The 15602-nt window shown below is 60.3% G+C and overlaps 2 protein-coding genes across 2 annotated transcripts; both read left to right on the top strand.

The window, feature by feature from the left end:
* The first annotated feature begins 7665 nt into the window (after positions 1-7665).
* LOC308503481 (interferon-induced transmembrane protein 3-like) lies at positions 7666-10572 on the top strand. Its single transcript, XM_081062755.1, has 2 exons — positions 7666-9721; positions 10274-10572. The coding sequence occupies exons 1-2, from the start codon at positions 9536-9538 to the stop codon at positions 10436-10438; spliced, it is 351 nt and encodes a 116-aa protein (XP_080918881.1). The 5' UTR covers positions 7666-9535; the 3' UTR covers positions 10439-10572.
* Positions 10573-13151: 2579 nt separating this feature from the next.
* On the top strand, positions 13152-14343 carry LOC308503909 (interferon-induced transmembrane protein 3-like). The gene is made up of 2 exons (XM_081063707.1): positions 13152-13492; positions 14045-14343. The coding sequence occupies exons 1-2, from the start codon at positions 13244-13246 to the stop codon at positions 14207-14209; spliced, it is 414 nt and encodes a 137-aa protein (XP_080919833.1). The 5' UTR covers positions 13152-13243; the 3' UTR covers positions 14210-14343.
* The last annotated feature ends 1259 nt before the right edge of the window (positions 14344-15602 follow it).

Raw genomic sequence — 15602 nt, 5'->3', positions numbered from 1 at the left:
CATTGCTCACAGGGCTGAAGCAAACCAACGAACGGATGACGCAGAGCCAGTTCAATCTGGGCTACGTGCTCCGATGCGGAGAGGGTGGGCCCCAGACGCCTCTCCCTGGGAACCGGGGCTGCCTTCTGGCCATGGTCGCCTCTAATGATTACTCAGACCACGTCCTCTCATTGGACCCCCAGGTTGTCCCATGGGGCTCCAGGCAGCAGGGGGAGTGAGGACCCTCTCCTGGCAGTGGGACTAGGCCCAGGGACAGCGGTCAGGACCCTCTCTACCAGGCAGGTGAGCCGGCACAGCCCTAAGAACAGCAGGCCCGACCTAGCACCCGGGCGGTCCTAAGGGAAAACAGCCTGAGGCTCATGCCGGCCGGGTGGGGAGGAGCGCCTCCTGCTGTGCGTGGGCCACGGCCACGTCGGGCCCTCAAAAAGGAAGCTCGGGCCCTCTGAGGTGCCACCAGCACCCCCTCTAGACCCGTGAACGATCCTGGGAGCATGGCAGAGGACAGCACTGCGGGTCACCTTACCCTGCAAGTGGACTGATCGAGCATGTGCGGGACAAAAGGAGCAGGTGTGGTCCCAGCCCGTCAGCACCTCTGGCCCGTGGCGGTGTGGCTCACTCTGTGACAACTGGAGTTCAGCTGACGGTAGGATAGTTGAGAGAGGCTGTGAGCTGTGCGCCCCGTGTGTCCGGCGTGTTCTCGCTGAATGCCCAGACCACAGGGCCAGCTGTCCGAGGCTGAGGGGTTTCTGTAGCCCCTGGGCAAGCCAAGGGGACCAGGGGTGACCACTGTCGACTGACCACTCCCGGGGGAGGGACTGGCACGTTTCCTGCTTGCCTCAAGACCCTAGGTCACTCCGCTGTGATCTGACCTGTTGTGTGTGTAGCCCATCGCGTCACCCCGGGACTTGGGGCAGGGACCTGGTGCTGTCCTGTGAGGCAGTGTGTGCTGTGACCCTGAGTCTCGTGGGTTCCTCTCGGCACCTGTGGAGTGGTGCGACTTGACTCCCGGCAGCCTCTGTGTGCCTGGAGTTTTAACTAGGGGACCTGCCTGGGAGGTCACCCACTCATTCAGCGCCAGACCACACTGCCCGGGGCTGACCTCTCCCGCAGTCGGCTCCGATCTCTGACCACTTCCCCTCTGGGTTCCCTCCACTGCAGGACCTCACGACTCCCTTGTCACCCCAGGGCCTTTCCGCAGCATCTCTTCTGGCCAGAATGCTCTTCTAGGCTCTTCCCTAAGGGCCTTGGCCTGGGGGCGGGAGGGGGGGGGGACCTCTCTTCCTGGGAGATTCCTTGACACTCCCTGCCCTCCGGATCACACTTAAACATCACACTGCTCCCAGTGCTTCCTGGCCCTTCCAGATCCTGGAATTATGCTGTTTCCTTCTGGTTCATGTGCGTCTTGTCCCGGCTGCACTTTAAGCTCCATGAGGACAGAGCCTGTCCCTCCTTCCCAGTGTGTCCCCAAGTCTTGGGGGTATTTCCCCAACCTGTTCTTCCTGGTGGTGGGTGGGCTTGGAGAGAGCTGCCCAACCTGCCCCTGAGCCCCCCCAGCGCCCTCTGCACCGCACTAGGCTCGCTGTTGGCTGTTCAGAGGGGAGGGGGGGCAGATCCTGCAGCTCCAGAGAGCTCCAGGCAAAAGCAGCCGTCCATTCCTGCCACGGGGCCCTGACCCCACCCCAGCAGGCGCTTGCCCAGGCATCCCTTCCTCTGCGGGTGGTCTCCGTGGGCACGGGTCCACCAGCCCTCACCTATGGGTCCAGCGACACCCCTCCTGGCCCCTAGTTAAAAGGCGTCCTAATTTGGGCTTCAGTCTCATCAGAAATGCGATGGGGACCGATCAGGATCAGAACTGGGATAGAGTCAGAATAGGGGTCCTGTGGAGACCAATGTCCCTCCCTGTGTTTGGGGCTGGTGGCTGAAGGCGGCCATCGGGGAAACCTCTCCTCTAGGGGAGACGCTCCTCCTTACTCCTCCTGGCTCTCCTCTCTTTGTACCCTTCTCCATTCCCTGCGGTCGCATTTTGCGCGGTTGGCCATCAGGAGGCGACACAGGCCCACGCGTGGCAGCATGGGTCCGGAGAGGGTGCCTGGGCTCATCACTCCACAAGCGGGGTGTGCGCCCTGCCTGGAGGGAAAGTCTGCACCGGGCGGGCGGGCTGCCGGTGGACCTGAGCCGTCCAAGCAGCTCATGTGGTGGCTTGGGAGGGGGTGACTCGTTCCGTAGCGCTCCCCGAAGGCCCGACGCGCTGTCCTGATCAGACCCTGTGTTCGGGGCTGTGGGCTGGGTCGTGGTCGTCCAGAGGGTCTCCGGGAGATGCGGCGTGTGTGGAGTCCCAGGACCGCCCTGGCCGCAGGGAGAGGCGATGCATGGGGGGTGGGGAGGGGACTCTGGGGGCGGGGAGCAGGGGAGCAGTTTAGCGTTAGATGTGGGGCGTGGGTACCGGGGTGGAGAGCGGGGAGGCGGGAACTGCAGGAACTGGGGGCGGGGCCGGCCGGGCCCTGGGGACTGGAAGCGGGGTGCAGGGTGCAGGGGGGCCTGGGAGCGTGGGGCGGGGCGGGGGCAGGCCGAGGTGGTGGAGGAGGGACACAGGGCGGGGGCACGGGTTGCGACTGGCTGACCTCCCTCCCGCCTTTCCTCGGGAGATGTTTTCTCCGTTTCAACAAAGTGACGTGCGCAGGGTGTGTCGGGGACGGGAAACCACGGGGCTGCGTCCAGATTTGAGGGGGCGCTGGCCCGGGGGCCAGGTGCGCCCTGCGACGGGCGAGCACAGATTTGCGCAACTGCGAGAGGTTGAGAAACAAAGTGGGAAGCTTTGAGGGTGCGCTCACGTCCGCGCGCGCAGAGAACTTGCTGAGAAAGAGGAAGGGGGAGGCAGGGAGAGGGAACCTGTCCTCTGCTGGAGCCTGTGAGCGCTGCTGGGACAGAGTCCAGCTCCGAAGCTGCCACCGGACGCCCAGGACGTGCCCCTCGGGTCTGAGCCTTGGGGAGACTGCCCCCAGCCTCCCCACTGCCAAGAGGGCGCCCGCAGTCTCGTCCTGAACCTTCCACCCCGCGAGGCTGCCTGGCGGGGCAGAAGCAGGCCCCCCCACGCCACCGGCCTGTGGAGTGGGCATTCGGGATGGGGGAACCCTGACTCCCTAGACCCGGGCGGGCTGGAGGGGAGCCGCGAGACACTTCCGGTGGCTTCCCCTCCCCCACCGCCAACCGCCTGTTGAGCCCTTTTTCCTCTTGACCGGCCTTATGGACACAGGGTCACCCTCCCGAGCACAGGAGTGTCTTCCTGGGGGCAAGGTCATAGCGGTGCAGAAGAGTCAGGTTCCCTGGGCCCAGGCCACCAGCAGGCAGGCGTCAGTCAGCGGGGCCTCTCCAGACCCCCTGCGGATGGCTCCCCCACCCCCGGCTGCCGCTCTTGCTGTAAGAAGAGCACTGTTCTTGGTCCCTGACCCAGGGGTCTGTGGCTTCTGACACTGTGCAGGCTCCCTTGTCAGCTTGCAAGGCACGTGAACTCTGAGACCCTTCAGTTCCTGAGGGGAGAACCTCCAAATTCTCCAGAGATGAGCGCCACCCCTTCCTGCAAACCTCGTGCCACCCCCCAGCTTTTGTTCTCTTAACCAATTAGACCTGAGGCTGAGCGGTGGCTGGCCAGGCTGGGCCTGCTCAGGAGCGGGAACATCCAGGCTGGCCTGGCCTCCCGCCCTCGTGGCCGCCCTGTGTGTCCCCAGCGGTGAGGGTGGGGTGGGGGGAGGAATGCTTTTGCTTCCGTCACACCCGGCCATGGACCAGGACAGTGTTCATTAGATGGACTCCCCGCTATTTGCCGGGGGGGGGGGGGGGCCCTCCCCCCCTCACATCGCCCCATCCAGCGCAGCCTAACAGTAATGACACCGGGGAGGGCTCTGATGCTGCCAGTGGCCATCAAAACACTCAAGTGGGACTAGAAGGCCATCCCAATATCCGGTGTGTCCCAGCAGAAATCGGCGTGAGAATTGGTCTTTCCCTGGGTGAACTGAGGTTCTGAGGTTCAAGTCCAAAAACGGTTAAGGAGGAGGGAGGAAAACAAGGGGGGAGCAGACGGCTTCTGCTGTTTCTGATTAAGTGTCCACGTGATTTCTCGGCTGCACTGGCTGGCAGTGAGGCTGATGGGGGTTGGGACGTGGGACAGATTCCTGCCCGGAAGGGGACCGGCCCTGGAGTTTTGCTGGGTCCTGGCGCTTCAGGTGTCAGATGAAACTCGGGTAGGGGTGCACCTGGGAGGTTGGCTTTGACAATCCAAAAGCTGTTTGTTTCTCAGTCTTTCTCCAGTTCTCCGCCCCTTCTCCCCCTCTGAGCACTGAGCACGGAGGGGGAGAGGGAGGCCAGGCTGGGGACCCTTAGCACTTCCTGTCCTACCTCCCCCTCTCTGCTCAGCACTCCTTCCAGCCGTAAGCTTTACTCAACATGCCCAGTGTCTCCTTCGAAAGGCCCAGAGTTCCTAGGAGGAGTACGATTTTCACATGACCAGCTCTGCACTCAATATTTAGGAAATGGGTCTCCACTTCTCAGGGATCCTCCAGGGAGCAGAGGCGGGGGGCCGCCCAGGGGGAAACTGAGGAGGAAACAGCACAGGCTGTTGCTCCCCCGCCCAAAGTCCACCGACCAGGGGTGGGTGCCCAGGAGGCCCCTAGGCCTGGGCCCCAGGCTGTCTGGCTCTGGTGAGCAGGCGGCCTGCCCTGCGGACCTCACCGAATTTGGCTGGAGGAAGTGTCCCCACACCCCCAGTACCTTGGGACAGTCACTCCCGCTCATCTCAGCAGACCCCAGGAAATGGGAGTGGCTCCCCGGGACCAGAAGTGGATGCGGACTGTCATGCGGGGTCTCAGCTCCCGCTCCCCACACCAGAACGCAGGATATGGTGAGGCCCAAAAGGAGCACCCACGGAGCCACAGGTAGGGGAGTCAGACCACTATAGTCTCGGAGGGGGCTGGTCGAGACCCAAAAGCAAACATCCCCCAGTACCCCAAGGAGGGGTCTTCCTGCACCTCAGTCTCACTGGCTGCCGGGCAAGACACAGGAAATAGGGTCAACACTATCCGCAATCCACAATCTGCTTGCTAACTGCACTTGCCAGCCACAATCCACACTTGCTAGCGTAACCACGGCAGTTATACCAGTGGCTAATGGCTCACTGGTTACAGCTGATGGCCGTCCGATCACAGCTGATGACCACCTACTACCCGAGCCAGGATCTTCCCACGTGAGGTCCAGAGCCTGGAAACTGCTCTCTGGGACTCCGTCCACACACGGACGTTACAGAAAAACAACCAGTTCACAGACATAGCCCTGGCTCATCTCACCACGTGGACCTAGAACACTAAAAAGTGGGATTAAACATCATTGAAGAGGCAGGCACTGAGCAGGAGCCAGAATGCACTGGTACCCCGGGCCTGTCCTAATTCAATCCAGTGCTGCTGGCCGGGCAGAGACTCGGCACAGGAGTGGGGTCCGTCCCAGCTGAACCCAAATGCGGACAAAGATGGACTTGCAGATAAACAGGCTGGGATCCAAGCGCGGAAATGGGAGAAACCAGTATAAGGAAAGGCTTTCTAACTGGAGTTCAAGTCCAGACACTACAAAACACGAGATGAATTCGTTTGACTCCATAAACAGTTGTTCGTGTGCAGAACAGAAACCACCGTGAACTAAGTGAAAAGGGCTGAGGCTCGGGAGAAAATACTCGGAACATAAACCACGGACAGCAGGCTGGACTCCCTAAAGTGCCAGGAAATCTTGAAAGCTGGATAGTAAAAACGGAGAAAAGACGCACACAGACAACTGACATTAGACAGAAAGAAAACGACCCTCCAGCATATGAAAGAAGACTTAACTTTACTCATCGTTTGAGAAATGCAATCTAAGATACGACAGAGGTCTCACTTCTCACCTCTCAAACTAGCAAACATTGACGGCAAGTGACAGCACGCTGTGTTGGCGAAGCTGCCGGGAGGCGCAGGGTCACACCTCACTGGGGGCGCCCAAGGGTGCAGTCGGGTGGGACACTGGTCACACCTAACCAAACACATACAGATGGTCTGCGTGTCCACGGGGGTCCCACACGCATATTCAACCAACCTCACACCACAATCATTGAAAAGCAGTGGGAGAAAGTGCCAGAAAGCAAATCTCACGTTTGCCGCAAGTGGAGCGCTCTCTGTACCCATGGCCGCGAGCACCGTGCGGCCACACTGCAGCAGCTGGTGTGCAACATGCAACACACCGTTTTCTACGGCAGACTTGAGCATGAGGTTGTCTCGTTATCCATGGGGGTCCTGGAACCAATCTCCCGTGGACACCCAGGGACACTGTAAACACTTTTGGAGCGACAGCCGCGGTGACACCAAGTTCCTCAGCAAAGCACAGGAGGTCACAGGCGACATTCTAAAGAACTGAGAGGAAAAGAATTCATTGTGCAGTCAAACTGTCATTCAAACGTAAGAGGATAAGAAGACATCTATGTCCAGGGAGACGCAGAATGTGGCCCCCCTCCCCGAACCCCTGCACTGAAACGCTCTTGGAGGAAGAAGGAAAAGATGGAATACAAACCCAGGAAGAGCTAGGAACCCCCCAGGAAACGAGGGGACCAATGTCTGTCTTGGTAGCTGAACCCCACCACACCCAGGAAGGGAGGAGCCAGGGGCACCGGGGAAGGTGGTGTTGCCACACAAACCCCAAGCAGCCATCTGGTAAGGCCGGTGTGAGGACTGGGGACAAGAGGACGTGAGAAGGAAGCCACAGAGCCATGGAGTCGGGCCCCGGTGTCCCGTGCAGGAGATGACAGAGGGACACGCAGGCGTAGGTCTGGAGTGTGACCACCCTGTGTTGGCTGTGTGTCCACCATCCCCAGCCCTCTGGCTTCTCCATCGGTGCTAAGTCCAAGTTGGAGGAAGGAAGGAAGGAAGGAAGGAAGGAAGGAAGGAAGGAAGGAAGGAAGGAAGGAAGGAAGGAAGGAAGGAAGGAAGGAAGGAAGGAAGGAAGGAAGGAAGGAAGGAAGGGAAGAAAGACGGGAAGATAACGTTTCATAAAAGTTATCCAAAGAAGACCGACCCATCCCACGAAAGTCAACAAAAAGAAATCAAAAGGTAGAGCAAATACTAAGTCTGACAAACACGACAGAAATATGTACAAAGAACAATGATTACCATACATACACATTTACAGGATGACAGCCAACAAGAGGTACAGTTTAAGGAAAGATCCAGAAATAGGGGGCAGACCCAGTGTGTGACCCTGGAGGTGGTGGTCCCCGCTGCGAGCCAGAGTCACCAGGATCCCCTCTGGGCGCTGCCCCCGCCCACCCCCGGGCCTGGCACGGGACATCACGGGGACAAAAACACACGACCGAGGCTGGGCAGGAAACCAGCAAGGGATCGGATCGCCGGGCACTGGCGTTCCAGACCGTGACCCAGCCGCGTGGATGAAGCTCTCAGAGATAAATGGTGAGCCACACGCTCGCGGCTCTCACGGCTCAGCCTAAAAAGTGACATTGCAGATCTGGGGAGGATCTGCAGGAATTCCGGAACTGCAGGAGAGAATGACCAAAATGAAGAGCTCGAGGGTGGGTTTCTGGCCTGGGACACGGCCCGTGAGGCCCCAGGGTCACGTTCCGGAGCTGCTCCCAGGGGAGGTGGCTGCTGTGGGTACAAGGACCTCACTTGAGAAGACGACAGCTGTCCCGACTGGGCGGAAACACAGACAGGAGTGGGAGACACTGAGGCACGGGGGAACCTGTACTCGGGTCAGCAGAAGGTTCGGAGGGACAGGGATGGACAAGGCGGAAAACCAGTCCTTGAAGTGTACCCGATGAGAATTCTCCCAACCGCAGGCAGACGTTCATCCACAGCTATAAGAACCCGAGCCGTCTCTCCCGGGATAAATAAGGCAGCCACACCTCACAGCGCGACTGTGGACGAGCAGAGATGCAAAGTCACCCCCCGCCTGTCCAAGCCCGGCGTGGGCCAAGCACAGGGTTTTCACTTGGGTGGTGGGTCCATGGGCGTTTGCATTTCAGCCGTGCTGGAGGCAGGAGTTTACAGTTTCACGTGCTCTGCTGTCTATTGGGTAAATTTCACAATAAGGAAAGGTCCCACGTGCCCAACAGCAGACCCCCAATACATTGGCAAGACAGATGCAATTGCTGGCAGGAACAGGTTCATCACTGATGGCATTTCTGAAGTCGCCAAAATTCAGTCGGGCAGACATGTGGAGCACACGGAAGCCAAGGCCTCAACCGACCAGTGGGCAGGAAGCTGAAGGCCAGCAGGTGGCCGCCACGAGGGGCACGTCCGTCCGTCAGGGCAGGCTGGGTGGGGCCGCTCACAAGCCTCCTGAACACCCATGTCCTGTTCTTGCTGCACCCCCAGTAAGGTCACCGGGGGCTCGGCTCCCCACCGTCACGCAAGAACCAGGCAAGTCCCACCTTGACAGGGGCCTGCAGGGTCCCCGGCTGGAAGGAAAGGCAGAGACTCACCTGGAATCGCCGGAGTTCGGGGGCTGCCAAGGTGTACCCTGGACCTGCTCAGGACAGCCAGAGGCATTTGCCCAGCTGCCGTGATGGCCGCCGGCCACATCCAGACCTGTGCTCACCAAGAGCGTGGATACTTCCTCCCTCTCCCCAAGGGGACCGCCGCAAAGTCTCCCCCAGGCAGCTGAAGGTCACTGCGTCAGGCCCAGATGTGTGCCCTCTGCAGCAGAGCTCAAAGCTGAAATGACGAATCCCGCACCTCGGGGACAGGACGGAGGAAGGAGGGCGAGTGGGAGGTGCACAGAAGTACTGGCCTGAGCTCCAGGCTGCTGCCAAGGGACCTGGACTCCGTCCTCTCACACACAGCTGCCTCCTCACAACATCGAGTGCCCGGTGTCGTTGTCCACTGGGGACCCTCCGGAGAGCACCCAGGGGTCCTATGGGGCAGGCAACTCGGGCTGCTGGGTCCTGACCTGCCACCAGGAGACACCCAATCCCACCAGGAGCGTGGACTTGAAACCAGAAAAGGACAAGGGATTGTGGAGAGGAGGCCTGGACGGCTGAGGTGGGGCTTGGGGGTGGGGGCTCCCTCTGGGGCTGGAGTGTGGAGTCTGTGTGAGAACTGGTGCATGGGACAGCCTGACCTGCACAGGCTTGGGTCTGGGCTGGGGGAAAGGGAGGGGTGACCGCAGGCTGGAAAAGCCCCCAGTGTCCACCACAGCCCTCGAGGAGGGGACAAGAACTTACTCGAGGGACAGGAACAGGAAACTCACCCTTAGACCACAGCCCTCCCCACCCTCCATCTTAGTGGAACCCGAAACTCATTGGTTTCTTCCACCCTCCTCACACCCAGCAAATCACCTGCTTACAAAATAACAGGAAACAGAAACTTCTGAGAAATCACAACTACCCTGGAGAGGGAGGAACCCTGAGCACCATCCCAGCAACCAGACTCACACTCTCCGTGTCTGCTTCAGGAGCCACACTTCCAGCCTCCTCTCTGGGACCCACACACCTGCACACTGAACGCCAGATATGCACAAGGAGGAGCACGAGGTGGCCGTGCTGGGGGCACCCCAGGGCTCGGGGCCCGTGACGTCCACCGTGGTTAACATCCGCAGCGAGACCATCGTGCCCGACCACGTCGTCTGGTCCCTGTTCAACACCCTCTTCTTTAACCCCTGCTGCCTGGGCTTTGTGGCGTTTGCCTACTCCGTGAAGGTAGGTGGGTGCGTGGGGGCATCTCCAGAGCGTGTGTGTGAGCCCCCAGACGTCCTCTGCCCAGATGGCCCTGGAGAGGGGAGTCCCTGTGTGTGTGTGTGTCCAGGTCATGACGAGGCTGCATGGGGTGCATGGGGATGGCCAGGGTCACCCTTTGTCCCCAGGAGTCCAAGGCATTCCCTATTGACCAATACCAGAAATTCCATCCCTCAGACTCTCCACGTGGCTCCAGGGCTCTCTCAGAAACAACAAAGGGACTCAGGACGCCCTGACCCCTGGTGGGTGACAGGCCAGCAGAGAGGCCAGGGAAGACTGAGGACCAGCCCCGAGAGCCCTGGAGAGCCAGAGAGTCCGTGAGGAAGGAGGTCAAGGCCCCAGAAGGGGGGGGTCCACCGGGCACTGTCCTGCTCGGGCTCAGGAACAGGGAGGGGAGGGTCCCCTGTCTGGCTGAGGGGCACGTGGAGCCTGCTCTGGGCAGGGACCAGCCAGGGGAGGCTGTGAGTGATAGCGCCTGGCTCTCGGCAGGCCCCCTCACCTCCTCTTCTCCCCCAGTCTAGGGACCGGAAGATGGTGGGAGACGTGATTGGGGCCCAGAGCTACGCGTCCACAGCCAAGTGCCTCAACATCTGGGCCTTGGTCTTGGGCCTCGTCATGTCCGCCGTCACCATTGCGGTCATCGTTATCACTACCGATGCAGTGGTTCGCAGACAATATTAGAAGAACTATTAGACGTCATACAGAGTTATGGAGGCCACCAGCAGGCGTCCATAGCCTGAGGCTGTCACCCTTTTCACAGCTGTTCGTTATACACACGTGTCTACAACTGAATTCAATAAAGGATTTGTATGTGAGGGTGCCGTGTTTTCACCTGGGGAGGGCTCCCTGCTGAGCGTCCCCAGCCCGCCCTCTCCCGTCCCACCTGCCGGCTGCCCTGGGGCTGGGGTGGAGCGCGTCCTGGGGCGGTTGCCACATTCCGAGGTCAGGCAGCGGCCAGCAAGAGCCAGGGGTGCGCGGCCCACAGCAGCCGTCCATTGCCCCCCACCCCTTACCCCCCTCCCCGCCCCAGGAGCACGTCTGTCCTGCTGTCTGCCCTGCTCGCGCCTCAGGACCAGGTCCCGGCCGGACGTGGTCTGGAGTCCTGTCCGCGCGTCTCCCTGCAGCGCTCAGGGAAGAGAATCCCGAAGAGAACTGGTGTTTGGATGATGGCTTCTAAGGACGAGGAGCGCCTCCTGCCTCTAGGCCCCGCCCGCCGCCCCGCCCCTCGCCTCAGCCCCGCCCACTGCCCTCCTCTGCCCTGGCAGCCTTGCCCCCAAACCCCTTAGGTCCACCGGCTCCCATTCCGCCCACCTGTCCCACCCGCCTGCGTGTCCGCCCCTCCGCCCACATCCCGCCTGTCTCCCGGTAGGCTCCATCCGCTCACCAACCACTCAGATCACATGGCTCTCTCAGTCCCGCTCATTCACCCACCCTGCCCGCCAGCCAAGCATGGCCGTCTTAGAGTCATTGCTGCCACTGCCCTTTGGTGAAGGCCACAAAGGACGTTGTTACTGCATCCTCTCTAACCATGCTTGTGGTCCGTGCAGGAGACGCCCTCATGAATTCTCATTTCACCCTCATCTTGCAGCCAGTCCCCACACTTCCTACCAAGTCCTTTATTAACCACTCCTCACAGGACACTTGTGTGGTTTATGAGCTTTATCCAGCTCTTCCTCTCTCCCCGATGCCACGAAGTCCCTAGACCGCTCAGCACTGATGAAGCCCTCACCGCCCCTGGCGGTGATCTGTAGGACACTCCACGGGCAACGCCGGTTCCTCCTGGTGACAGCAGGTCCGTGTTTGGAAATGACGGCGGCAAGCCCTGTGCTGGGGCGCCACCCTAACCCCTTGGGACGTCCTCGAGGCAGCACTGTCCCCTGTGGCCACCAGCCTGGCCACGTGGATGATTTGTGCTCCCGTGGGCTGTATTTTAGCCTGGGACCGCTGCCCACGTCTATGCTGACAGTGGGTCTGCCTGCGGACAGGCCCACGACTTTGACCGCTGTGGAACGTGCCTTCTTTACTTTCAGTGGAAACAAAATTGAAAGTGGCCTGTGTGTTTGGGAACTGTTGGAGGCTATACTGTTACCTGCTGCTTCAGCTACTATTATGGTCCCAGGACATTCTAAAGCCTGACTGGAAGATACAGGAGATCACCTGGTCACCGTGCTGCTAGGAACCAGCAGCAGTGAAACCTCTGTCCTCGTGTGAACGGATATTTGCGCAGCGGGTAATTTAGGAAAACTGTCCAGAGAGGTCCACAACTGGCTCCAGAAAAGGAAAAACAAGCTTGGAAATCCAATTGCTGGTCTGATAAAGGAGAAAGCTAGACCAGACGAGATAACACCCCTGTCCTGCGGAATCTAGTTCCCACTTCTGACCTTTGTACCTGCCCTAGACCACGGCTCCGTTCACAGAATGACAGCACTCGAGAATCCACAGTGGTGGGGAGGTATTAGCAAGGCCGTGAAAAGCACCGACCTCGCTGTCTCGCCTGAGCAACATCCCGCCCAGGGCACCGGTCCACACTGCCCTGGACAGTTTAAATGCCCGGGAGACCCGGGAGGGTGGTGAGTGGATCTCAGGCAGTCCCCATCTCGGGGATACAGATACGTCCCAGTCACCATCTGTTTTCTCTCACTGGCCTGCAGCCACCCTGTGGACAGGCCGCTGCCTCTTCTGGGCTGAAGTCACGTTAGAGACGTGTGGGGCTCCCTCTCAAACTGTACCGGGCTGGGGAACCCCCTTTACCGGTCAGGTGCTTCAAAAAGTCTGTGCCGTTTGGCCTGTTTTACACTTTCACGCGCTGACCACCCTCAACCCTCAGGTTTAGTCCAACGCACTGGCCGCATTACTAAGACTCAGCTGGTAAAATGTGCGGACAGCCTCCAGGTACCTGGGCCCAAGCCTTGCCCAGACCCACCCCTCTGGGCTCAGAGACACTCCACTCTGGACATAATCATGGGCCGGCCCGTGCACCTGGCCCCCGCCTTCCATCCACAGTTGATGGAGAAAACACACTTTGTTATTGTGATGGCCTAACTGCTTCTATGGAAGACGGCTTCTCAGAGCTTCTGACATCTGCTGTTTTTTAAAAAACAATAAGCCTAAAATAATCCCTATGTCAATAAAGCATATTTTGCAGTGATAAATTCTGTTTTCCTTCAGTGGCTGCCGAAATGTCCCCAGTGCCCATCACAACCTAAATGAGGAACTGGGATAACGGGCACTGGCCTGACTTGAGTGACAGGGAGAGAACAACCCCCACCAGGCCCTCAATCTCCAGTTCTCTGCTCTCTGGTGTAACCTGACACCCATATAATAGTTACACCCTTCTGGTACCCAGCCAATTCTCAATTTCTCAAACGCCCTGGAAAAGGAAACTGGAGAATTAGAAACTATCAGGGAAAGACAGCACCCACTGAGCCCCTGTCATTCCCTGACCAGACAACACACCACAGACCGTGGCTGCTCTGTGTCCGCACCATGAACCGCAGCTCCCATCCCTTCTTCCCTGGCCCTCACACTGGTGTTTCCCCCACCAATGAGATGCTCAAGGAGGAGCACGAGGTGGCCGTGCTGGGGGCACCCCAGGGCTCGGGGCCCGTGACGTCCACCGTGGTTAACATCCGCAGCGAGACCATCGTGCCCGACCACGTCGTCTGGTCCCTGTTCAACACCCTCTTCTTTAACCCCTGCTGCCTGGGCTTTGTGGCGTTTGCCTACTCCGTGAAGGTAGGTGGGTGCCTGGGGGCATCTCCAGAGCGTGTGTGTGAGCCCCCAGACGTCCTCTGCCCAGATGGCCCTGGAGAGGGGAGTCCCTGTGTGTGTGTGTGTCCAGGTCATGACGAGGCTGCATGGGGTGCATGGGGATGGCCAGGGTCACCCTTTGTCCCCAGGAGTCCAAGGCATTCCCTATTGACCAATACCAGAAATTCCATCCCTCAGACTCTCCACGTGGCTCCAGGGCTCTCTCAGAAACAACAAAGGGACTCAGGATGCCCTGACCCCTGGTGGGTGACAGGCCAGCAGAGAGGCCAGGGAAGACTGAGGACCAGCCCCGAGAGCCCTGGAGAGCCAGAGAGTCCGTGAGGAAGGAGGTCAAGGCCCCAGGAGGGTGGGGTCCACCGGGCACTGTCCTGCTCGGGCTCAGGAACAGGGAGGGGAGGGTCCCCTGTCTGGCTGAGGGGCACGTGGAGCCTGCTCTGGGCAGGGACCAGCCAGGGGAGGCTGTGAGTGATAGCGCCTGGCTCTCGGCAGGCCCCCTCACCTCCTCTTCTCCCCCAGTCTAGGGACCGGAAGATGGTGGGAGACGTGATTGGGGCCCAGAGCTACGCGTCCACAGCCAAGTGCCTCAACATCTGGGCCTTGGTCTTGGGCCTCGTCATGTCCGCCGTCACCATTGCGGTCATCGTTATCACTACCGATGCAGTGGTTCGCAGACAATATTAGAAGAACTATTAGACGTCATACAGAGTTATGGAGGCCACCAGCAGGCGTCCATAGCCTGAGGCTGTCACCCTTTTCACAGCTGTTCGTTATACACACGTGTCTACAACTGAATTCAATAAAGGATTTGTATGTGAGGGTGCCGTGTTTTCACCTGGGGAGGGCTCCCTGCTGAGCGTCCCCAGCCCGCCCTCTCCCGTCCCACCTGCCGGCTGCCCTGGGGCTGGGGTGGAGCGCGTCCTGGGGCGGTTGCCACATTCCGAGGTCAGGCAGCGGCCAGCAAGAGCCAGGGGTGCGCGGCCCACAGCAGCCGTCCATTGCCCCCCACCCCTTACCCCCCTCCCCGCCCCAGGAGCACGTCTGTCCTGCTGTCTGCCCTGCTCGCGCCTCAGGACCAGGTCCCGGCCGGACGTGGTCTGGAGTCCTGTCCGCGCGTCTCCCTGCAGCGCTCAGGGAAGAGAATCCCGAAGAGAACTGGTGTTTGGATGATGGCTTCTAAGGACGAGGAGCGCCTCCTGCCTCTAGGCCCCGCCCGCCGCCCCGCCACTGCCTCAGCCCCGCCCACCCGCTCTGGGCCCGCCCTGCCCCGCCCACCGCCCTGCCCCGCCCACCGGCCTCCTCCCCCCGCTCTTCCGCCCGTGCCGACCCCTCCCGCCTCGCCGCAGGCGCACTCCGCCCACGGTTCGGCAGCGCGACCCGGCAGCTGGGGGCCCCTCCACCACTCCGTCCCCGCCCACCACTCCAGGGGTCACGTGAGGCTGTCAGTGCCTATTGGAACCTTTCCCAGGAGTGAAGCTACTTAGTGGTGGTCCTCACGAGCCCAGAACTGAGCACCCAGGACCTTCCTACTGACCTGTAGGGCGCCTGCTTGAGCCTCAGGTCTACCCTGTAATTTTCCAAAGCTGGAGATCACGGGTGTTTTGCCGGCTGTACAAGGGGGTCTCCCACCTGGGCGGGCCCTTTTCCCAAGTCATAGCATTTCAGTTGGGGTTCCTTCCAGTGCTTCGCCCTTACTGACCGCTGCCCGACAGGGCCATGGTTGGGGTCACGAGGCAGCGCGACCTCCCCTGACCCCGTGTGTGCGCTGCTGGCCTGCCCCTCCCCACCTTGGAGCAAAGTCCTTCTCAGACCTGCCAGCCTTCCCTCCTACAGGCCCATCTTCCCGGGGCCTGACCCTCCCACTGCTTGGACATGGGGCGCCCCAAGAGAGCGGGCGCGCTCTTGAGACCCTCTGGTTTATCTTGGGGACCTCAGTCAACTGGCCGGCTCCTGGAGTTAGGCTGCTGCTGTGCGGGCAAATAAGGGGTTTGTGGGTGAGGGGTGTGACACAGGTGTACAGGGAGGAAGGTGCAAACTATGGCTTCCCTAGCCCCCAACCCTCCTGTCTTGCTGGTTG

Source organism: Rhinolophus hipposideros, assembly GCF_964194185.1.
Source record: "Rhinolophus hipposideros genome assembly, chromosome: 10".
NCBI lineage: Eukaryota > Metazoa > Chordata > Mammalia > Chiroptera > Rhinolophidae > Rhinolophus > Rhinolophus hipposideros.
This window is presented reverse-complemented; position numbering and strand designations above follow the sequence as displayed.